Source organism: Amblyomma americanum, chromosome 10 (genome assembly GCF_052857255.1).
Source record: "Amblyomma americanum isolate KBUSLIRL-KWMA chromosome 10, ASM5285725v1, whole genome shotgun sequence".
Taxonomy (NCBI): domain Eukaryota; kingdom Metazoa; phylum Arthropoda; class Arachnida; order Ixodida; family Ixodidae; genus Amblyomma; species Amblyomma americanum.
This window is the reverse complement of record NC_135506.1, coordinates 96,545,965-96,571,317: the sequence shown is the minus strand read 5'-3', so window position 1 is coordinate 96,571,317 and position 25,353 is coordinate 96,545,965. Positions and strand designations below refer to the sequence as shown.

The 25,353-nt window shown below is 47.0% G+C and overlaps 1 protein-coding gene and 1 long non-coding RNA gene across 2 annotated transcripts in view; one reads left to right on the top strand and one right to left on the bottom strand.

Annotated features, from left to right (window-relative positions):
* The window catches only part of LOC144106215 (uncharacterized), a 47,361-nt gene extending 30,977 nt beyond the window's left edge, over positions 1-16,384 (bottom strand). Inside the window, exons 1-2 of the long non-coding RNA XR_013308933.1 lie at positions 16,238-16,384; positions 13,051-13,143 (exon numbers count right to left, since the gene is read on the bottom strand). This is a non-coding gene — a long non-coding RNA (uncharacterized LOC144106215). The remainder of the gene's footprint in view (positions 1-13,050; positions 13,144-16,237) is intronic.
* A 7,187-nt stretch (positions 16,385-23,571) lies between these two features.
* LOC144108572 (uncharacterized) overlaps positions 23,572-25,353 on the top strand; it is a 55,523-nt gene continuing 53,741 nt past the window's right edge. Inside the window, exon 1 of the mRNA XM_077641774.1 lies at positions 23,572-23,865. Within this exon, the coding sequence (XP_077497900.1) occupies positions 23,674-23,865 (192 nt within the window). The 5' untranslated portion in view covers positions 23,572-23,673. The remainder of the gene's footprint in view (positions 23,866-25,353) is intronic.

Genomic DNA, 25,353 nt, shown 5'->3' with positions numbered 1-25,353 from the left:
AAGCAACCTCCGACATTATCCCTAAGGCCATAAAACAAGCAGGGAAATCCCAACTTGTAGTGATAGGCAATTTCAACGCGCAACACCCGGCCTGGGGATACAGGATAGCGCACGTAAACGGAACGGCGCTATGGCAGTCCATACAAGACGAGGGTATAACGATTCTTAACGACGTCAAAAGGCCTACTAGGATAGGTAATAGCGTCAGCATGGACACAACCCCCGATCTTGCCCTCAGTAAAAACATTAAAAACATTAAATACAGGCATCACGTTAGGAAGCGACGACTACATAGTGGAAACAACCTTCGAGGCGACCCCATACAAACCTCCCCCATTAAAAACGAGACACAGATTGGGACCGCTTCCGCAAAGTTAGGGACAAAACCGCTCCGAAAGAAATCGGCAACCTGAACGAGTGGACCCGCGCCTTGAAGGAAGATGTAAAAGCCACCACAGAGGACACAGAGGCGATAACCTCGCAACACACGACCGACTTCAAATTGAAACACATTTGCGAAGCCCACCTGAGCTTACAGCTGAGGTGGAAAAAACAAAAACACAATCGCGCCCTCAGTAAGAGGATAACACAGCTGCAAAGGAAGATAGAAGCGTACGCGTCCGAACTGGAAAGACAGCAGTGGGGACAGGTACGCGACACCACGAACGGGCACCTGGTAAGAAAAACACGTAGCTTCTGCTGCGACGCTTACTCCACCCCACACAGACCAAATCGGTTCAACGCAATAGACTTGCTCAAGAAGCACACAAATATGAAGGTAACACAGAAGAATAGATCAAAGAATTTAAGGATAGATACCTAAACACCACGCAATCCACCAACCCTCTTCCCTGGTATAAGGGCGAGCCGAACCAAAGGATTAGACCAGGAATTCAGCACGGCGGAAGTATGGCCAGTCATGAGCCAACTAAAAACGACATAAGCCTCAGGACCCGACGGCGTCACCAACAAAATGTTGAGAAATCTAGACCTTACACAGTGACTGCCCTAAATGACCTAATCAACAAACTCTGGCAGGAGGGTGAAATACCTCAAGAATGAAAACACGCCAGAACCATCTTTATACCAAAACCAGGCAAGAAGCTAACAGCCCAAAACTTAATACCCATCTTCCTTGCATCTTGTTTAGGTAAACCAATGGAACACGTGGCTCTAAACAGACTCCAGGGATACGCGGAGGATAACGACTTCCTACCCCCCTCCATGCTAGGCTTTACAGCCTAACTTTCCACGCAGGACGTCATGATTCAACTTAGTGAAGATGTAATCCCCAAAAGCAAGAACACGAGAGCTATCCATGGATTAGACTTAAACAAGGTCTTTGGCAACGTGTCACACGAGGCCATCCTCACTAACCTATCGAGGCTAAATCCAGGACTCAGAACCTTCAATTACATAAGATCGTTTCTGGACCAAAGGACGGCAGAGATATCGCTCGGTGGGGTGATCTCGGATCCTATACGCATGGGCTGTCGGGGGACCCCGCAGGGCTCGGTACTCTCGCAGTTATTATTTAACCTGGCCCTCGTAGAACTACCGAAACACCTCGAGGCCATCCCTAATCTCAGACACACTTTCTATGCCGACGATATTACCCTCTGGATTACGAAGGGAAATGACGGGGAAATAGAAGAGACCCTACAAAGGGCCGTCGATACCATAGAAGCCCACGTTAAAACGGTAGGACTGGAATGTGCTCATCCCAAATCAGAGCTCCTAATTAAGAGACATTCCAAGAGGACAGAAATCCAGCCTCCCGCCAGCCAACATAAGCATACAAGTGCAAAGAAAAGTAATAAGACAAGTGAGTTCCATGCAAATCCTTGGAATGATAATCCAAAAGAACCGCCAAAATACCGAAATAATCGAAACATTAAACGCCTGAGTTCACCAAACCATTAGACTGATCCGACGCATAGCGAACAGGAGAACAGGAGTTAAAGAAAAAGATCTATGTCGTTTGGTGCAAGCCTTTGTCATCAGCAGGATGAATTACGCCCTCCCCTATCTACAGTTATACAACGCTGAGAAACTTAGAATTGAAGGACTCATCAGGCAGGCCTTCAAGGCAGCCCTAGGTCTACCAGTCAACACCTCTACTGAGAAATTACTGCAACTCGGCCTACACAACACGCTAGACGAATTGACAGGCCCATCGTAGAATGCAAGAGCTCAGCCTCACTAGAACCAATGCGGGTAGAGCAATCCTAGAAAGGCTCGGAATAAACGCGGAACCGCTAAACGCGGATACTCGAAAAATCCCGTCCAACCTCCGAAGGACAATCACGGTAAAACCATTGCCGAAAAACATGCACCCCATCCATCACGAAGGAAAACGCAAGGCCAGAGCAAAAGCCCTAGCTAAGAAACTTGAGGGCCGACAGGACGTAGTCTACGTAGACGCGGCAGCTTACCCAACACCCGAGAAAGCATTCACGATAGCTGCGGTGACCGAGGAAGACCAACTCATAGCAAACGCGGCAGTACGCACCAACTCTTCAGAAATAGCCGAAGAAGCGGCAATCGCCTTGGCGTTGACAAACCCGCGAGCAGAAGTGATTGTCAGCGATTCAAAAGCAGCCATTGGCAATTTCGCCGTCAAGGGCAGAATATCTCTCATCTCCTTGGGAATTCTAAGGAATTACCCGAAAGACAGGACAGACGTGGAATTGGTTTGGGTACCGGCTCACTCGTCCAACCCGGGAAACGAGACAGCCCACGATAAAGCTCGAGGATCTATCGGCCGAGCTGTGGACTTTAACTCGGACGTCGAAATGACGAGAGACGGCCTTAATACCTACCATGAAATTACTCAGCATTTCCGGCTAGAAAGGCTTACCTTCCCTGCTCCGCATAAAAGTCTAAACAAAGAACAGGAAGTACTGTGGAGCCAACTTCAAACAAAAATCCAGCTGTCCTAAGCCATGTGTACCCGGATAGATTTAAGCCGGAGTGCAGCAAATGCGGCGACAAAGCCACCGTAGACCACATCTTCTGGGACTGTCCGAGAGATCCCCCACCAATATCGCTCAAGAGGCTCGCGCTCCAGGGCCCGTGAGAGACCTTGTTGCTCAGCTTTGACCTGGAAACCCAAGTACAGGTGGTCATGAGAGCCGAAGAGGTCGCCATCAGTCTCCACTGACGGCCACCTAACAACATCAACAAACACATTTATAACTCAAGCCGACAATAAACGTTTTTTCATCTAAAAAATACTCAACGATGAGAATATCTATAGCCTTCCTCTGAGGGAAAGCTTGGTATTTTGGATATGGGAAACTGACCTTTAAACTGCTTGTTTTCATTAGCGTGGGCTCAAGCAGCAATTATTCTGCTGCCAATTATTTTCTCCGCGAGGAAGCCGGCAAGAACTGGTTTCTGAACTTAACCTTTCGTTCGCTTTTTTTTCTTGACGATGCTCCCGATTTTGTGGCCGTATTTTGGATGTGCAGCCAATCTTTGGGCAAGCACGCATATCCTGGAACAGTTACTTCCCGTTCAAGACGTTTGATGGTTGGCCACTCATACGATAAAACAAAATTTACATTCAGGGTTTAGACAACGGCTTTCTTATTAATGTCGCCTCCCTGTTGTTCAAAGACAGAGCAAATAACGTTAAAATCGTTGGGTTTAGGGGGGGGGGGACCCGCCATCTGACTTAACAGTCATCAAAAACGACGACTACATAGGGCAAACATTTTTCACTGCCAACCGGGCGCTTTAGGGTGATTTAATTTTGGTATAACAAAAGTTTTGGAATTAATATATGTCCTAACATAATATACCACTACAAATAGCACTATGAAGGTACTAAATATGCTAAGATTGATGCAAAAAACCGCTCTACGAGCATTTGCAAAGCATCCTTACGGTGCCCACAAATCTACATTATTCACCAAACTCAAAATTGTGAATTCACACAAGCTGTATCAGTTGTAGATACTGTCAACCCTTAAATTTTAAATACGTAGGGACACACATACTATAACAACACCCGAGAACCTGCAAAGCAACACTTCTTCAAGCTCACTGAGGCACACAGAACTTTGGCATGTCACAAGATATCGCGCAAACTATGGATTTCAGATGGCCTAATCTAGCGATCCACAAGTCCTAAATGTCACCTCACACTAGAAAAATTTCATGCAATTTCTAAAGATGACTCATATTCGCTTTTAGTGCAATGCTTGTGATAATTTCTGTTTTTTTTAATTTGTTACATGATACAGTAGTTTGCATCTATATCTATTGTTTGCAAACTTGTATTGCAGTTTTGATCTTATTTGTGTCAATTACGCTGCTTACCTCTTCTAAAGTGCCCGCTGTCGGTTACTGAGAGGTGGGGCTAGTCAAGCAACTTGTATGTAGCTTTTTTCCACTTTAGAAACTACATCTCATGTGCAATTTCCTTAGTACTTCGTGATAAATAATTCAGCTTCAAACTCTTTACCCCTGACCAATTAGTTGGACTCACTTTCGTGAAGAGGCGGCTGGCATAAGCAACTATATATTCATCGAATCAAGATTTGAGCTGAGCGAGCACAGCACCGAGTCAAATACCAGTGGCGTCTGTGTGTACTTCAGCGGCTGCTTACTGGTCGAAGTTGCGCATGATTGGTGGTGTCACTTGAAGGCTGCGCAAGGTTTTGTAGGTATCGCCGCATGCTGGCGATAAAGGAGAGAAATCCATGTTGCCGCTCAGCAGCTGAGTTAGAGGGGAAACCGTCGCAGCAAAGCTGCAAATAGGAACAGAGGCCTACGAAGCTGCGCAGTCCCTTAGTGCAAGTGGGTTCTTGAAATTGTGGTTCTCATTACGGTGGAGAATGGAATAAATGAGCTGGACGGTGGAGATTCACACACCGCGATACACACCGGAAGGATATGCAAAACGCATTGGTCACGAACAACGCGGTAAGGCCAGCTTTATAGGGTGAGTAAAGCATAATTAAGGTGAGTGAGGGTGCTTGAGAAGAAGAAATACAGGCGATGGTGTACAAGTACACTGCTGTCGCAAGCAATCACATGTTACGGGAACAAGAACAGAAAACCACGCAGGCAGGTAGGCCTCTGCGGCAGCGGCGGGCCTGGCAGAAGCAACACAAATGGCAGCGGCCGACGAGGATCGCTGAGCGCTGTCGTCACTCTAGTTCAGCACGAGGAAAGTTGATGACTGCGTTACAGCGCGACAAAAAATTCCAAATCCAAGATAATGTCTTTAGAGCAGGTTGGCAATGTGATGAATTCCACTGCCTACAGAATGTCCTGAATAAAAAACTTGGGCAGTGCACGCCGCTGACGGTTCAATAGGCTGCGTGCTTGCAGACCGCAGCGAGAATCCAGCAAATGGCGCCGTCACTTTTCGTTAGAATTGGCAAAAAGGTTGCAGCCATCACAGAAACTTCGGCTCCGGTATCGACGAGCGCCAGAACAGAAACACCCTCTACAAAAGCTTCGATTTGTTGGTCGGGAGTGGAGTGAAGCCTTTGAGATTTCGCCGGCGGAAAATTTCTCGCTACCGGAACTGCGGTATCTAGTTACCCTCTTGCGGCAGAATGGGGCACCGGCGAATGGTAGAAATAGATAGGCAATGCGGGGAAGGTGAGCGCCGGGTGGAGAAGGTGGAGGGATCAGGCGAAAGAGGACGACTGCGGCTGCTTGGCTGGCGCTGAGGATAGAGTTTCAGGAGGCCAGCAGCCGGCAGCTCGGGGAGGCGGAGGGGATACTGGCTCCCGACGATGGAAATTCCTGGCCCCGTGACCAGGCTATTCGCAAAAGTTACAGATGGGGCGACATTCACTAATACGGCAGAGATTTTCTATTGGTGGAAGTGATCGGGAAAAAGACGTGATCACTTGAGGGACCTGAGGCACTGGCCCTTGAGGCGTAGTGTAGCTGTGACATGGGCGGGCTGATGTTCTTGTGCGGGTGCATCGAGTGGCGGAAGAGCTTCAGCGCGCGCGTTCGGTGATGACGTGGCAGAGGACAGTAAGTGATTCCCTTCTCTTCGCTTGTGCGCGGTGGCTCCTGGTCGGAAAGACGCGACCGGAGCTTTCTAGAAGCCTCTATCCACGCCTGGCCAATCGCGATGCGCGCCCAGTGGGATGGTGAAGGAGCAAATGCACATAAAGTATGTTGAGGCAACAAAATGAAAGAGAAAAAAATGCCTCAACAGCACCACATGTGTATAACGGGAATAATCATAATAGTAATAAAAAAGATGTGGCCCATGGGCAACTGGAATTTCGCCATCCGAAGGTATAAAGAAATGAATAGGAGGAAATTACTACTATAGTGGCCCATCGCCGGAGAGCGGTCCGGGGAGACTCCCTGATCTCCCCTAGGAAGTAGTAGATTGGATTGGGACGCAGGAGTGGCATATGGGAAACATGAGTGGGGTTGTGGAAATTATAAGGAATTGGGGACAGCTGAGTTTTTTCGTCTTTCTCATCCCTTTGAGCTCCTTCTCAAGTCTCCGTAGAGAGAGAGCACTCAAATTTCAACCGATAGTGCGGCCCTCGGCTGCCAAGCGGTGGTCGCTACGTCTACGTGCACGCCTGCCTTCGAGCAAAGTAACAAATAGGCGCGGTGTGCCTTATACATGAATAATGTTTAACGCCGCCCGTCAGCCGGTGCCATAGTGCAAGGTTCGGACAAGCGCTCCACTCGCAATCCACAACACTCGCCCAGCCATCTACCAGCGAGGAAACGCGCGCCATTCTTCGGGTTTGCCCCATCGTGACCTTCCGGTCGTCGGCAGCGAACACAGCGAGTGCCCGGCAGCGAACACTGTTCTATTTTATTTGCCTCTCTCTTGTGTTAGTGCACTTTCGTGCAAGATAACTCTTGTGTTGTAGTGTCTACCTTGTGTTACTTTGCATATGTTGCATTGTTGCTGTTATATTTCTTGTTATGAGTGACTAGAAATTCCTCTTCATAATCTCTACTATTTAAAGTGGTTTTCGAACATTTCACTCGGACCCATACTCTGGCTTGGGACCGGCCCAAGCTGGGCACCAAAAGGACTACCTTTTTGTTACTTGGTAGCTGGTCTCTGGCAGAGCTTGCCAAGTTAAATCGACAGCATCGCCTGAGAGACCGAAATGGCTACCCCTACACGATCCAGGTGTGTCTGAGAGCGCACGGCAGGAGTGCGCACAGGTGGGAAAGATTGATGAAGCTTTTTCTTGGGATAGGTATTTCAGCTCATTAACGCAGAACTCTACCATTTGTCGAAAATGACTTCCGAGGTGCTCATTTTTATAAAACATTTATATGCTCCGGACCTTGCGATATTACGCCATATCAAGTGAGGTGACCTTACAGTGCAGGTTTTGTTCTTATTGTAGAGTCTTTTTCAAAAATATATAGTCAAATGGGTCTACTTCTGAGCCCTGGAGCGCAACTCCCCTTGCATACTCATGGGCACTAATTTCATGAAGGCTGAAGGAACTTAAGTCCTCAACCCTCTAAAGCATAGGACTGTCAAATGTGCTTAATGGCCCCGTACACGACTTGGAAGCAAACCCTCTGGGCTGTATATTTTTGACAAAGACTTTACGATGCGCGTGTCCGACATCATGAGCCAACGCCATGAAAAAATGTTCTGAATTTCTAATTTATTCGCGGATCTGTAGTTAACCTCGGACGCAAGTAGCCAGTTTTTATGTATTGCACAGGTAAATGTATTGCTATCCGATTTAATACGAATGTTATGCGGTATTTATAATCTGTATAAAAAGTTGTGTTTTGTAAGACTTTTTCTTTGCAAAAATGAACCAGAAAAAATTATGGCGGCTCAACTCCGTTAAGCCTGATTATGTAAAGCAAAAGCTACATTTAGCTTGTTACACTAACCGGCCGCTTCTTCCATGACGTCCCCGATAGCGAGTGTGCCGCGCTCGGTTGCTAAGCATAGCTGTAACGCGCGTCGAGGAGGCTGATGACGTCACGAGCCGGCGAAGCAGCGGCGACCGCACGCGGCAGAGCGGCGGAACAGCCGTGGCTCGATGCAACTACTTGCCATGGTTACGGCGCATGCGCAGTTGTGACTAGCGAATCTTACCCGAAATGCGCAGCTGACTAGCCTAGTGTAGCTTTCGCTACAAAATGCGTTCTCGCCAACAATTACGAAACTGGAATATCGTCAAGGGGGGTGACGGCAGTCCGGTAGTCAGGGAGGCACTTGAAGATTTCTAAAGGAAACATTATCACTCTTCCTTGCACTCACAGAAGTTGACCAAGTTGGCGGCGCTAATAGCAAGAAACTTGCAGAGCGGCCGCCGAAAAGGACAATCACCTCTTTTCTTGGCTGCACTCAAATTAAACCTGATTGAGAACATTAGAAATAGTGTAACAAAAGTAGCTAGAGCAATATTAAAAAATGGAGAAGCGATTGCGAGTTTCTACGACTTCCGATATAAACCCTATATTTCCTCGCCTGACAAGAACAGCAATAACGCTGAATTTAAAATTTTGGCGGCAGTTCGGAGCTGTACGAAATTTGTAGTGATGATAACGGGGATTGAGTCTACAAATTCTGCAACACGGCTCCATAAAAACCCTAATTATTACATTGTCTTAACAGCAGTGGCGCTTATGTCATCACAGTTCGCACCATCAGCCGTTATCAACCATCGTTCTCTTTTGTTTATCATTATATAAAGTGCATTGCCCATCTTGCCAAACAAGCAGATCTTTGCCTTGCAAAGTCAAGCAATAAGCTCAAAGGCGTGCGCTTGGTGGTAGGGGCTAAAGTGTAAAAAAATCCTTTCGCGAACAGTAAACGACAGCCAGCGTAATCTCAAAGGAAATGAAAATTCAGTACGTTAGTAGAAGCAATTTGCTAAACAATTTGGCTTAACTAGTCAACAGCCCAAACAAATAATCGGGGGTGAGCCAGTGGCTTGGCGGCGGCAGCGGTGGCGGCTGCTTCGTCCTGACGCTTCCTATGATCACGCTTCAGCGCGGTCCTCCTACACTAACGTTCCCCGGGACAGCAGTTTTACAAGTTCAAGCTTTGCCTTTTACGTGTTGTCACCGGCGCGGCACTCTCTGAAGCGAGTTCTTTGACGCCCGCTGTTTCTCGGTCTGGGTACGCACACGAAAGGATCCTTTCACGGTGGCAAGCATAAGTGGTTTTCGTCGACGACAAGCCTCGGCAGCATGAGCGCGAGGAGTGTCCTCTCAATTATTTTCTTTGGCTTTAAGACCAGCTAAGCTCTTCTGCCCCGGACACCCTCTCTCTTTCAATTTTACGTTTAGTTCGAAAGCACTGCTTCACGAGGTCAAACAGGCTCATCGGTGTGTGTGAAGCTGGACATGGATACTTAACGCGCCTCGTGTTCAACTGCAACACACACTCCCACTGTGCTTTGCACTTCATCTTCTTCATCAACTAATACTGCTATCAAACTATGATATTCGCGCTCTGAGTTATGTATCGTTATCGACAGATATGTGTACGATACATGCGTTCGCATGGAATGATCCGGCATACATAGGGTAAATTGGAATTAGCGATGATAAAGTTCAAGACGTGTATTACCGGCTCTATGGGTCAGTGGACACCTCAATCGAACTTCAGGTACGTGACAGTGATACCCAACTCCAAAAAACTTATGCTTTCACAACATATTTAGTTGTTAGCAATGCCAAAACGCCTGTAATTTTCTTTAACTTTTCCTGGAGAGAGCTGCTAAAAGAATGTAGAAATGGTAGGCGCGGCAATAACGCAGAAAATTAAAACTGAAAATTGCTTTTCATGGAACGAAAATGGCGTAGTATCGGTCTCACATCTCCGTGGACATCTGAACCGTGCCGTAAGAGATGGATAGATTTAAAAACTTTATTTTAGAGTCGATGAATCGGGGGGTCACAGGACTTTTTCCTCTTCCCTCCCGCTAGGCGTGGGCCGTAACCAAAGCTTGATTGACGATGTTTCTTTGAACTTCTGTTCTTGGTTGGGCATCAGTGCCTCCCATGAGTCTGGTGTTCGTGTGCTGTCTTTGTATCGTGGGCATATCCAGACCATGTGTACCATGCTCGCGCATTGGTCTCAGTGATTGCATCTAGCATTGAATTGCCCTAGACAATGTGTACCATGCTCGCGCATTGGTCTCAGTGATTGCATCTAGCATTGAATTGCCCTAAATTCATAGGTATAGAACTACCCCGACCTGGAGTTTACTCCTAGCTATTTGCTCCTTTTAATAAGTTTGCTATCCGCTTGCGGACATCCCTTTCTAGTTAATCTGTAGTACTGCCGAGTTCACCATAGGTGAGCATCTTATCCTTTTCTATTGCTATCAGTTCGTTCGCCGGAGAGCTTGAGCTCGCTCGGCAAGTGAGGCCTCGGTCAAGCTCGTGTGCTCTTTCATTGCCGTGTGCGGCTTTCCAGGCCAGCAAAATTGGCTGATCTACCCCTGTTCCCACCTCCAGTATTCTACCCACTTCTGCAGAGACCCTGCCTCTGCTGAAGTTGTGTACAATGCTCTTCGAGCCAATAACATTCACTTTAATTCCTTTCTGAACTGCCACAAGAGCTATCGAAAACTCTGCCGCGACAATAGATGAACTCCTGAAAGCACAGCACGCTTTCATGCTCTTGTCTTCATCGGCCACCACCGCCGTCATGGCATTCTGATGCTAGTACTCGGCTGCGTCCATATACTCCACATCCACCCGTCCCCCGCACTTCTTTTGCAAGGTATCCGTTCAACCCCTTCTTTTCCCTTGATAGAAGGCCGGATTCATGTTCTTGGGAAGTGTCGACATCTTTGTCGTGTCTCTTACATCGCTGAAAATATCCACTCTTCTTCCCTATTCGCATTCGCTTGTGATGTCTACCTTGTCTAGTACACCCTTTTGTTGTCAGATGTCCTTGATGCTGCGCCGTTGAGGCCGCCTCTATGAGTTCGTCGAGTGTCCTTGAGACTGCAAGCTTCATCGTCTTTTCTGTGGACTCACAGATCGGTAGTCCCAGCGCTGTCTTAGTGCTCTTGTGGATGAGTGAATCGAGCTTTTGCTTTCTTATTTGCTGTGTTTTAAATGCGTCACAGTACACACCGTATGCGACTGAGTACAGATACTTGTATCAGTCTTAGAAAATTGGCCACTCGCATGGCGGTGTTCTTGTTGGCTATGCGCGGAATACGTCTGTACGCCTGCTACACGCTGCTCTCCATCCTCGCAATAGTCGAAGTGTTTCTTCCATTTTCCTACAGTCGGAGTCCCATGATGCGTACGGACTGCACCCTGGAAATCTTGGCTCTCCAACTGATATTTAGAGCTTGGGTTCTGGCACCCTCCGGAGTGGTACGGAGGGCTTTAGCACTAGGAGTTCCGTTTTATCCGCCAAACAGTCAATCCTTTGCTTTCTAGGTACTCTTCTATCGCGTTCACTGCTTGCTGGGAGGTTCCCTCAATTTTCCTGTCTCTGCGCTTGTCTATCCAGAGCGTGATGTCGTTTGCGTACTGTCTGTGGGCCAGGTTTTCTCTTTTGTCGAGTCTCTTCGGGAGGTCTATCAAGGCGATCTTGAAAATGCTCGGAGACAACAGCGACCCTTTCGGGGTGCCTTTGTTGCCAAGCCTGATAACTTTTGAAGCGCTCACTCCCAACGTGATGTGTGCCCTTCTCCCAGAGTGGAAGTTACGGATGTAGCTGTATATACTTTTTTCCACATTCAGTTTTTGCAGGTTCTTAAGGTTGGCCGCATGACTGACGTTATCGAACCCTTTTGCCCCGTCGAGTCCGACTATCACTCTGGTATCTCTCGTATGTTTGTTTGGAGCTTGATGCTTTAACTGCCGCATTATGTGCACGCAGAGAGGTGCGGGCGCAAACCAATCATCGCATCATGATAGTGGTCATGATCTTCCACACATTTGTTTAGGGGGGTCAGCACGACGTGCTCTATGAGTTTCCCTGCGCACGAAGAGAGCGTGAGTGGTCCGTGATTCTCCAGCCGTATACCTTATTCTCTTGTTTAGGCATCAGGATTATTTTAGCCGTCTTCCAGTCCTCGCGAATCTCACCCTTTTGTCAGCAGGTTTGCATGTAGGCCGCCAGGCTGTTGATGGATTGATCGTCCAAGATCCTTAGCATCTTATTGCTCACTCTGTCCTGCCCCGCCGCCGACTTCGTTCTGAGTCGATTTATGTTATCCAGAAGCGATAAAGTAGGCAGTGAAAGAAGAAAGGAACAAAAAGTTGCGCAGTGGAGGGCTGCTGAATAATTTTGAGCACTTCGGGATCTTTACCGTGCACCGACATAGCACAGCAGACGTGCGCCTTTTGCGTTGCGCCTCTATCTAAACGTGGCCGCCGAGGCCGGCTTCGAACCCACAGCTTTCGGCTCAGTAGCCGAGCGCTCTAACCTCTGAGCCATCATGAAGGGTATAAGATGGCCGCGGGTATTTTGGTTTATAAGTTTGTTTCTCCGGCCGCTCGCAGAATGAATCGTGTCTGAGCTCTCTTCCACAGAACATTTCGCCTCCCAGCTACAGCCGCTCGGTTGAGAGAAAAAGGTAGAACAGATTAGACCGGCTAACGTGCGTGAAAGCCTCTGCGGCTCCCTAATTCAGCGACAGGCGGCATGGCTGGGTGTTGTGAGCTGATATCGCATGTTCGTACTGACAGTGCTTTTCTATAAATGTCCCTTATCAGCCACACAAGCTGGAGTCGGCGGATCACATGTTCATCATCCTATAAAAGGGAACTGCATCATTAAACAACTGTTCAGTTCCACCCTGGCGTCCGACTGATGCACAACAGTTGGCGACGAGACAGTGACGGCGGTGGCCGTCGGTTTGGATAGCTGAGTATCGTCTCGGCACTAAGGCGTCATGGGACGATTACTTCGAGCAAATGAAACTCTGCGACGCAAAAAATATAACGAAAGAAGAGAAGAAAAGAGCTGTGCTGCTCAGTGATTGCGAAGAAGAAGCGTACGGGCTCATCGTAACTGTGGTGAAGCCAGCCAGACCGGCAAGTGCAACCTACGATTAAATTGAGACGGTATTTCGCACTCACCTGCATCCAAGGTCTTCAGTGGTGTATGCAAGGTTTTTAATGTTTAATATTTGTTGCCTCATGGATGTCGTGGACAAGATGTGTCATTACGGGCTGTGGACATGAAATGTGGACAGAGCATGTCCTTATGGACTTTCGATCATAGAGTAAGAGCGTAATTATTATTTTTACTGACTAATAGTTATTGAACGTAAATCTCAATATACCGAATTCCTAAATAAAGTAAATATTTAAATTATAAGGCAATTTGTTTGTCTAATTACTTCGAGTAATTTGTGAGTTAGGTGCATTAGTAGTCATTCCTTCAAAATTGGAGTTAAGTAATTATAACACTGATCAATTAATGATTAGTTGCCAAAAGCTAATAATTAATGACTAATAAATTGTGATAAAATAATTTGATGAATATTTCCGTAACTATTTACCATCAATGTTTTATTACATTACTACATTCACAGCTTATAAAGAAAGACTACCTACAGGTTACGTATTAAATCACGTGAGACGAAACATGCCCAGACCCCCCAAGACTAGGATATCACTATATAACAGACGTCAATATAGTGCTGCTGTGCCCTATTAAGCCAGACTTGCGGAGCCCCGTTTCGGTCAGTCTGTTCCGAGGCGCCGACGAGGACAGACGTGGATTGGGAGCTAAGTGGAGGCAACGGAACTTTCGTAAGGAGACTTAAGTGAACCTTTAATATTTGTTCTACAAGAGAGGCTGCCAGGGAATCGGTGGCCGACTACGACACAGCGCTTCGGAATCTAGCAAAAGTCGGCGGATTCGGCTACGAGAAGCTACCGTCGGAAGTTACGATGCGGGATCGTTTCGTGTGCGGCCTCCAGAACGAAGGAGTTTCAAAGCGGCTTCTCTGAAAACACGACTTTACATCGTAGGTCGCGTGCGGCAAGGCTGCGGCCGCAGCATCGACCGCCAAACAGCAGTGAGACATACGCAAGCAAGGCCAAGACTCGACAAAACTTGCCAGGGCATGGTACAAGCAAACCGCAAGAAGGCGCTACAAGCCTTCTTGAGATTAGTGAACTTGTACAGCAGTTTGGTCAAGGCCAAGACGGAAGTGGCACAATCACTGTATCCAGTGCTCGACCATGACTAGGAGTTGGAATGGAGAGGTGCGCACCAACATGCGTTTCACATTAAAAAGATTAAAAGCAACAGCTGGCCTAGTGAAACTTGGTCACATGACCAACCACGTGACGAACAACGCGATCAGCCACGGCGCCGCGCCGCCAGCAGCTGTTCCGCACTACGTGACAAACCACGTGACAGCGTGGCGGCCAAGCCACGCTGAAGGCTTGAAATGCTGCCGTAACGTAGCTATCGCTAGAAAAATTACATAGCTTGGACTCTGTACTTGTGCCCTATGACGCCTAGCGTCTTTATTTTGTGCTGCGATGCATCTCCTATGTTGATGGTGGTAGTGCTAGCCCAGCGTACGGCTGACTGAAAAGACCAGTAAATAGATTATGCTTCCCGGATGCTCGGCGCCAGTGACTTACTATGCTCAGATAGATAAAGAATGTAACCTCGACGTGATACTCGGTCTCTATTTCTTTAATGATCATCAGGCGATCATCCACCTGCGTTCGATGCTCATCACGCTTTCGACGGACGAATCCATCAGCAGCATATTGTCCTGAGTGTCCTTTAAGAACAAGTGAGCGTCCAACCTCAATCAAGTGTCATGGTCACCGTAGGTGCCACAGATTCCAAGAACATGGAAGCTCTCATCGACGGGAACACTTTGTTACTTCTAAAGCGAGGAAGCGGCTTCGCAATAGGCATTGCACTCTTGCACATTGGACAAGCTGAAGCGCTGCTTACGAACTTCAGTTAAGAATACCGGCGCGTTAACAAAAGAACGACGATTGCTTACCTCAATGAGCTATTCGAAGTTCGCGATACCTTCGCACTCTCCGATCGAGTACCGAAGGTTCACCCAGCGGAGATTGCAAGCACGTTTTCGACGTAAACCCTGCCCAGTCCCGGAACAGACAAGATCAGATCCGTAATCTCCTTCGAAGCTACAGCGAGTGCTTCTGGGCATCGCCGAAGGTTCGAAAAACACCGCTTGTCAAGCTTTCCATTATATCCGACCAGCACACCCGACCTCTCCGGGAGAGCCCCTACTCTGTGTCACCGCGAGAACAACAAGCCATCCGGAACCAAGTAGAAGAAATGCTTCGCGACGACGTCAACCAGCCTTCAAACAGCCCATGGGCGGCACCGGTTGTGCTAATGAGAAAGAAACAGAGCGCACGTCGATTCTGCGTTGATTACCGCCGCTTGAACAACATAGCAAAGAAGGACGTCTACCGCCTCCTCCTGGACCGGCTCTGCAACGCTAAGTATTTCTCATAAATAGACCTCAAGAGCAGCTACTGACAAATCGAGGTCGATAAAAGAGATCGTGAGAAGACCGCATTCTTTACTCCGGATGGCCTCTCCGAGTTCAAGGAGATGTCATTTAGTCTGTGTTCCGCACCAGCGACGTTTCATTGAGTAATGGATACGGTACTGGCCGGCCTCAAGTGGCAAATTTGTCTGGTATATTTAGATGACGTCGTTGTCCTCGCATTGAACTGCCAACAGCACGTACAGAGGCTTCGAACAGTACTGGAGGCCGACAAGTCGTCTGGCCTAACCTTGAATGCAGAGAAGTTCCACTTCGCCTATGGAGATCTGTTTTTTCTAGGCCACACCGTTAGCAACGGGGAGTACGCCAAGACCCGCAGAAAACATCTGCTATCGCAAAATTTCCACTGCCGGCCTTTAAGAAAGCTGTTCGTAGAATCCTCGGCATGTGCACGCAATACCGACGATTTGTGAAGAACTTTTCACGCATCGCCGAGACTCTGACCCAACTGACAAAGGCACACGTGTCATTTAAATGGGAAGCGCTGCAAGTGGCAGCCTTTAGGAACTTCGGCGTCATGTACAGACCCCACCGATCCTTGCGCAATTTCATGAAAACGCCGATACAGAAATTTATAGCGCCGCAAGCTGCGTGGGCCTAGGTGCCATCCTCGTTCAGAAAACCGGCTGTGTGGAGGAAGTAATCGCATCCGCTAGCCGTTTCCTGTCCAAGGCCAAGGCTAACTACACGACAGCTGGGAAGGGGTGCCTTCCCATCGCCTGGGCTACGTCGAAATTCCACCCTACCTGTACGGACGAACGCTCAGGTGGTCAGCGATCACCCCGCACTGTGCTGGCTTGCAAGCTTGAAGGACCACTCTGGCCACCTTGCTTGATGAAGCCGTTGCCTCCAGGGGTTTGACGTCACTGTCGTTTACAAATCCGGACGCAAGCCCTCTGACGTTGAATGCCTGTCGCGAGCCCCTGTAGATGCACCGCAGCCGGATGACGATAAGGATGGCTTCCTGTGACTCATCAGCTCGAGCTCGTTCGCCCAGCAGCAACTCTCGGACCCCGACCTAAAACACATCATGCAGTACTTAGAGGCGATGTTTCTTCACCCCCTGCCTCATTCAAGGGAGGACTGTCTTCCTTCTCTGTACAAAATGATGCCCTCGCGAAGAACTTCGCAGCGAAAAAAACAGCCTACCTCCTCTTTGTACCTGCAAGTCTCCGCGAAGAAATTCTTAGGCTTCACACGACGAGCCGACAGCTGGACATCTCGCGTTTACTCTCACCCTCTGCCGCATTCAAGACAAATATTACTGGCCCCGACTGTCTGCCGATGTCGCACATTATGCGAAAACATGCCGGGATTGCCAGCGAGGAAAGAATTAACCCTCCCACCCGACCAGCATAACTTCTGAACCCTACTGAACCCTCCACAAGGCCATACAATCATATCGGCATGTACCTGCTTGGCCCTTTCCCGCAGTCAACGTTTGGAATTAAGTTGATCATCATAGCGACCGACTACCTTACCCACTACGCTGAGGCAAAACCCTACCGAACGGAACAGCAGCAGAAGTCAACAAATTTTTTTGTGGAATGAATTTTTCTGCGACACGGCTCTCCCTATATGCTCATCACGGACAGAGGAACAGCATTCACAGCGGAACTAACGCAAGCCATCTTGCGTTACAGCCAAACCAGCCACCGGAGGACAACTGCATACCATCCGCAGACCAACGGTCTGAAGGAGTGCCTGAACAAAACTATCGCTGACATGATCGTCATGTATGTCGATGCCAAAAACTAGACCTGGGACGTCATCCTGCCTTACATCGTCTTAGCCTACAGCGCCACAGTGCAGGAGACCACACAGATGACGCCTTTTAGGCTCGTCTATGGCAGGGAGGCTAGACCACGCTAGACGCCATGCTGCCCAATGTTACAGATGAAGAGAATGTCGACGTTGCCGGCGACCTTCAACGCACAGAAGCCCGAAGACTTGCCCGAGCCCGATTACGGATCAAAGACCAGCAGCGGGCCGGCGCCAGACGCTAAAACCTACGGAGACGAGACGCGAAATACAAACCAGGAGAAGAGTCTGGGTTTGGACGCCCATTCGCCACCCTGGATTGCGTGAAACGTTTGCGCCGCCATTTCGGCCTGTAGAAGTTTCTTCGTCGACTGTGTGAACTGGATTATGAGGTCATCCCTGAGGAAATTGCTGCATCCGGGCGACACCGAGTGCGACCGGAAGTTGTCCAAATTATCCGACTAAAGCGTTATTATGCGCGCTGAAGGCCGCTGTGTTTCCTTTCTCGGTGTTTATGGTCCACTCTCCGTTTTATTTGTTTCTAGTCACTTCATCTGATTTAAGGCATCGGATCAATGCTTCTTTGAGTGTTGAGTTATGCGGCGAATTTGTGTGCTGTTCGTTCGTTAATTTTTCAAAACTGCCAGAGCACGGCTTGATCGCTTAGTTTTGAAGACGCGTCCAGATTTATCAAAATTGATCGCATCCAGGCGGAACGGATTCTGCGTTGTTCCATAATGCTCTGGTAACGTTGCACGCAGTATCTCGAAAGCTCTGTATCAGCTTTAAATTGAGCACGGCCGAGAGCGGCGGGCACTCCGTTCGACGACCGCCGAGCACGCTTATTTCTTACGCCGCCGCCGAGTGATTAAGTGCAGTGTGGGCCCAAGTTAGGCCAAATAAAGAGTTTTGTTTAGAGACCATTCTCGCAGCCTTTCTGCTCCCTAAACTGCAGTCTTCATTTCGTGACAATATCCAGGTCAGTATACAAAGGGCGAAGGCTACAATATTCAACAAGTGCAAAACGAGCACTACATACAGGGTGTTTCACCTAAGCCTTTATGCTCAATTTAAATATAGGCTTTTTGACTTAGACAAACGCTTTTTTCGGCATACGGCTCTCGTTTGGAAACCCTTTTCGCTGTATTTCTACACGTCGAACTGCCGTCACTACTGCGCGACAATATAGCGGATCGTTCTCGCTGTATCTTTACCCATCCTGCGACTTGAAGGTTGTCTGGCGGCTTTTGAAAGTCGTTACTAAGTGCTTGATTACTAGGGTCTTGTATTTCATTCGGAAAAAGCAGCTGAATGATATCACTGCTTGCCAGATATGTAAACGCAAACAAATCCCTTTGGAGGCCCTTTTTAAGTCCTGGCTTTTGTCCTCAACCTCCACGAAAGTGCTGTGAGACATTTTAAATCCTGGATTTTCCTTCTCAAAGAAAATGATTAGCAGAATGCAGCTGGTACTTCCACTGCGAGTGACACAACTAAAGCTGCAAGAAAAGAACGTAAAAAAAGGTCAGTACTGCCGAGACATGTCAAAAGGTTACTGTGGCATCAAAGAGCAAGCAGTAAACACCCTGCATATATTACAGCTAGCATACCACTCCTGCAGCTCCGTTCAGTAAGGAGCATGTCTATGCGCTCGATAGACAAAAATTAACTTATCGGCATTCATAGCAACACTGTGGTTTTTATGTAATAATTTTGCCATGTTCTATGAGTTTCTAATCTCAATGGCGTGAAGTTCCTGAAGTGGGTGAGCGATACAATTATTAATGCGAAAGCATTACTAGGCTATGTCGGCGAAAGCATATCCGCAAAAAGTGTCCGAAAAATGTGTCCGCAAAATGCAAAGGCCGGGTTGTGGTGTCCACCCTGCATGTCAAGATCTGAGATCTACTGCGCCCTTTCTTTTCGTCAAAAACGTTTCCTTTCTTCAATACAAATGCTTTCGCATTCCTCCACGTAAGGAGATTTAAGTTCCCTCAGAATTTTCTACATTTTCTTGTTTAGGATGCAGTATTTCTAGACAGGACAGCCAGCAAGTCGTATACGTGGCTGAGGTTTTAAGTAATATCTGTTTCGTTCATCACTAGAAGCTCATATGTCATCAGCGGAACGGTACCAACGCTACGGTTGTTTTTAGAAGTTAATATTGGTTTTATATTAACTCAGTTGTGACACCGCAGAGGGAAAGAGGTATATAGTGTTGAAACATATTTTTATCATTTCGTTAGGAAGCTCGATTTGCCAGATGTCTTGAGAGCACCGGATGCTCTTTTTAAACATTCACAAATGCTTCTGGCAAACAGTAACACTATATATTTCAGCTTAGGCGAATCCGATTAGGCCTATAATCTGGTTTCTGGACAATTGCGTACGTTGCGAATCTACAATTTTCTCTCCCGAGGTTTTATTTGCCGGGCTCAGGACAGCCTCGATCCAGGATTCTCGATGGAGCGGGCGCACACCTTTGCGGAGCTCACGAAAATGCCCCGTTTGGACCGTCGGACTTACCCTTCTCCCCACCCCTCTCTTACCTACTCCCAACAGATCCTCTTCAGACGCCTCCAGACCCGCGCTCTGTCATCCCCTCAGCTTTTATCCCACTACTGCGGCACATCCCCTGCATGCTCCCTTGCGGTGACCCCCACGCCACACTCTCCCATATCCTTTTCGGCTGCCCTGCCGACCCTCCCCTACGGGGACAGCACGCCATCTCGAGCTGGGAGGACTGGGAGGTCCTGCTTATGTCTGCAGACACGACATCGCAGCTTGCTGCGGTGACTCGGGCTGCCGACGTCATGTCAAGGCATGACCTGCAGTGCGGGACCGCGCAGTGGCCCAGGGACCCAGCTGGGTCTAAAACTCACTTGCTCAATAAAGTTTTTCTGTCTGTCTGTCTGTCGGGCGAATATTTCATCCTTCACTATATAAATAGCGTGCTTTTTTATGCCAACTAGCGAACATAGCATATAATATTCCTCAAAACAATTAGGTTGGTAAAGTATTCATGATCATTTTAGTGAAAAAAGAAATTTTAATGAAAAGAAAGTAGGAGAGGTTGGCCGGTGGCAACATCACCCTGGCCTGCTGCTCCAAACTGGGGAAAGGACAAGGGGAAGCAAGAGAGAGAGCGAATGAAGGTTGATGATGGTATAATACATTGAGTTTCATTGGGGTGATGTCCACCAACCCACACACCGCCTGGAACTCGCATCGCATGGACACTCGCATATCATGGACACACACCGATACTTTTGAGCACACCGCTTTTTGACACTTCAGTGCAAACAGGTTTTTTCCATAGGAGTTAAGTCAATTGTGTTCGTGAAATTCATGCTTTGTGCCTTTCAAAATAACTGATTTCTCTATCCTCGACATTTATTATTATACATACTGGTGTCGTAATATTAACGTCGTTACTCTCTTTTACATTTTGAAAGAAATTTAATGCTCACTCCTGCAAATGACTATTCATACTTTCGTTTCGAAAACTTAACTGCATTTCTAAAGACATGGAAGTATTATTTCAAAGGAAGAATATCGGCTTTGAAACGAGAGTGAAGCTGGAGCCTTGTGTTTCAGCGGGCCGCTTCTCAATCGGCAGGTGATGGGTTCGATCCCCAAGCCGCTGTATACCTTCCGGTGTTCTAATCGGTACAAGATTTCTCCATATGTGCTGCTCCGCTTTTCTGTACTGCACCGTTGATGTGCCAGTGATTCGTACCGCAGTCAAACAGTTTAAATCCACCCTAATTAAGGTAAGGCCCGCTTGTGGTTCTTTTTTGTCAGGCTGCTCATTTTCCAGTGCTTGATTAAAAGCCTGCTGTGACATATTTGACAACAGCGGCCAGAAAAAGGTGTATCCCAGTCATATTTTATAAGTTCTGAAGCGCAACACTCATTAATAGACACCAGACACCTTTTCCAAAATCCAGGGTCCGAAGATTGCAAAAAAAAAATTAAAGAAAAGAAATGCTAAATTGCCAAACATACACAGGCTCCTTAAAAAAATACCAGGGAATGGTCAAGTTCTCAACTCAGTGCTGTCATCTTGGCTCCCGCCCAGCTGTCGGGTAGTGTAATGAGCGTTATTTTGACAATAATTTCGTCTGCCAGCTCACAGCTCTGACAACGTTTCGCGGCCTACACTGTATCAGTCGTGTCCTGTATAACTCTCTCATAGTACAGTTGTTACACCGACCAGAAAGACATGTGCTTGATAGATCGCTGGTGAGACCGGATGCATGCACCTGTGTTCCATTTCAGTGACACATCATTTGGAATTGCATTCAATGTAATGCGTTTCCGTTCCTTTATGGCATCGTTATAAAGCTCTATACTTTGTGTGGAAAAAATGAGTGCCTGATTTTTGCGCCATCCTTTTTTCTGGGCAAAAAACTAAAACTGTTTTCTAAGTGATGGGTCAAACATGCGTCACTGCTTGGTTGCGTATATAAATATTTTAATTCCAAATTTTAATTTGCAAATTTTTACTCATTGTGATCTGTGGTAATATTTAGAAACGTTCTTTATGAATTCAGTGTAATAACCGTGTACTTGTTGTCGTTACGTTAAGCCAACACTTTTTCGTCAATGTAGATGACCAAGCTTCCATTATTTTCAGCAAGCAGAGCAATTATTATCTAAAATAGACGTTCTTATAAAGCTCGAAGTGCTTCATATATGGTCTTGTATTCGTCAATTCTGATAATCATTTTTTAAGTCTAGGGTTCAGGCATTAGTACATATTGCGTAGTTTATGTTCCATTCTCCAGCTTGGAAAAATAACCTGTTATACGTTTTGAATAACTAAGTCGTAAACAGTGTAGAATATAGGCACAATACTGGAATACTATGTCTCGCTTTGAAACTTCTAGTTTCCGCAATGAACTATAGTAAAGGATTCGCGAAGAAGTCGGCTATTTTAACGTTGGAAAGATTGACAAATATTATTACGTGGGCGACTGTTGCTTGCACTCGAATTTCCTGTTTTCATTTGATTTTACTGCTTCTACGTGTGCATCTTTCTTCCTTATGGTCGCCGAGTACTTCGTTAGTTCAGCTGTTCTGTTCAGTAACTGGAAGAACAAAGTACGAATAACTTCGAGCTTAGAGCATATACATACTGCATAAAACACACTCAACAAGGCTTCCAAATCCGACCTACCATGCGTGGCCGGCTGAGCTAAATGGTGGACACTCGGTTCTGCTCAGGAAAACTGGCACATCTTGGCTTCTGGTTCTCAATGGCCCGACGTGGTGGCTTAGTCCCATTGGCGTTTGGCTCCCAGTTTTGCTGTCGTGAGTTCGAATCTGCCTTCTGGCAGCAACAATTCAGTGCAGAGAAAATGCAAAAACACCCATCTTCTGCGCGATGTCAGCTCACGGTGAGAAACTACTGGGGGATTAAAGTAATCCGGAGCCTTTCACTAAGCGTTCTTCATATATCATAGGTTGATTATGGACTTAAAATGTAAAGTACCATTAAAAATCGCGTTTCCAAAGGCTTTTTTCATATCTCATCCTGTGCAATCTGTTCGTGCTTGGGAAAGTCTATGCAACGTATAAAACCAGTTCGTTGCTGTCGCCTGTTGCTAAAAGGAACAACTAAAATCGGTAGTCAGACGTCGAATTGTATTTGCGCTTAATTGTAGATTTTTCGAATTTTCATGTGGCATTAGTTGCTGTTTGATGATGCAGCCGTATTGCGTAACATCGATAAAGCAACGAGCGGTCAATCATAAAAATCCAAACTTAGCGGCTCCCAACGTCAACGGCCGCCACTCAGGTCATCAAAAAACAACTGAAAAGAAAAGAGGCAAAAGCAAGAAATGCATACAATAAAATGCAAATGAAACAGAGCATACGAATGAACGAACAAAAGCAGAACTAAAGGAAATAAAGAGAAAAATTCTCCACAAGTCGTTTCGGCAAGCAGGCAACAATAAGGTCCAGTTGCCAACCTGTCTATGGTCGGATCGCTTGCTGCACACTATTGAAAGCTACGGTCACATCACTGAGCATTAATGACCAATGCTCAGTGAGCAAATTAACTTTTATAGGATGCGGCCCTGGAATAATTACTTGCTATTATTACATATTTCTTTCATAACAGCTTTGACTTCTTTTTTCTTATATTCCTAGAGGGCTTTTTACTGCTGACGTGTCGTCCCAAGCTTTCCGACTGTTTTCCCAGCAGCGCTGTAAACTCGACCTGGCAAATCACAATTTTCGATAGACGTAGCATCCGCACGAGCCTAAGCGCTGAATTCCCTCTTTCCACTCTGTCCTCGATGCTCTTCGGTGGGATTTCTAGTTGAGTGATATCCGGCCTTTCCAACTTCATTCGCTGCAGCAGGAGTGCGCCGGCACCATTTCTATCAGGAAAGAGAGACAGCTGCACGCAATGTCGGAACACAACTTCGAGCAAGAGATGCGTTCTGCGTTGGAAGAAAACAAACCTTGTCACCCGAGGGTTTCTGTGGTCATTGAAGACGGCATTATCAAGTCTCTTGTCGAAGGAGCCGTCGTACCGAATGTAGATTTCGCAACATTCTTCACCGAGGCCTGGCAAAAGAATGCGAACCGAACTGTGATGGTGAGTTAAGGATTCTCATTAGTTGCTTGTGCTAGCGCTGCTTGGTTAAGGAATTTTATTATAACTGTGGCAAAATAAAATCCAGGGTTTGACAAGAACTCTTCTGGTCGGGTGTGTTCGTGGCAGAAATTCTTCAAGCGCCGACCAATCGTTTAAAAGTTGGCGTTTCGGCCCCGGCGTGCGGGGCCTTCTTCACGTGAATAAGTGAACAAGGTGAACAAGGCCCCCGTAAACCGGGGCCGAAACGTCATTTTATAAACGGAAGGTCGGCGCTCGGAGAATTTCCGCTATAACTGTGGTAGAAATAAGGGTCGCGAAAATCAGTATTGAAGGCGTCCAAAAAAAATCTAAAGAATTGAAAGCGCTGAAATGTGCGTACGCACAGACCACTATATATAATTCGCAGTTTAAAACTTCCTTCAAAGAATAATGGCCGCCGCTGTGGCTCAGTGGTTACGGCGCTCGGCTGCTGACCCGAAGGACAAGTGTTCGATCCCTTCCGCGGCGGTCGAATTTCGATGGACGCAAAATTCTTGAGGCCCGTGGACTGTGCAATGTCAAGACACGTTGAAGAGCCCCATGTGATCAACATTTCTGGACCCCTTCACTACGGCATCCTTCATAGCCTCAGTCTCTTTGGGAAGTTAAATCCCCATGAACCAAACCAAACCATACAACCTATTGTGCTGCTTTCTTTGGCTACTTTTCAGTTTCTCGTTCGATTTTCAGTCCATTTAATGCTGCTTGATGATTTATTATACACTGTAAGTGCAATGCTTCCATATGTTAGCTTCGATGTATCCGTTGTGCGTTCGGAACAATCACCGACATTTTCTCTTTACAGAACAGAGAGATAATTTCCGCTTTCTTCTGGCCATTGTTTGCCTCTGTCCCTGCTCATTCCCCTTTGGCTGACATTTCGACCACTGGTAGTGTACACTCAAAATGGAGAACCACACTGGCCGCAGAGTGACTGGACTATTCTCAAATGTCGCCCAACACATTGCTCATGTAGAGCGAATTTAGCTGCACCCAGGACGCATTGCCTGAATTTGTTCGTCACACCGCGCCATAGACTGACGCTTTGGCACGGCTGCATAGCAGCTGTGTCCTTCTGTCGCGTGCGGTAGTTCTTATAAGAGTTGGTATTATGCACGTATATTTCTGTGACGAAAACATTTTATTTTACTCTTGCTGCCTGTAAACAAACTGTCTTTTTACTTTTGAAGGGCATTTCAGGGTGTTATAAAGGTTTAAGTCACCTCTATTAGGCCGAAGTGGAAATTTATTATACCTGTCACCAATTTTTAATCCGGTATGCATTTAGAAAATATCAGCGGCCTGTGCTGCTTAGCCATCTCACTGCCACTTACCAAATATTTTACACGATTTTCTTCAGCATGGTGGTTTATAGCAATCCTTAGAATTTACCACCGCTTTTTTTATTTCAACATTGTCGATCATGTATCTCGAGTGTCCATAACGCAG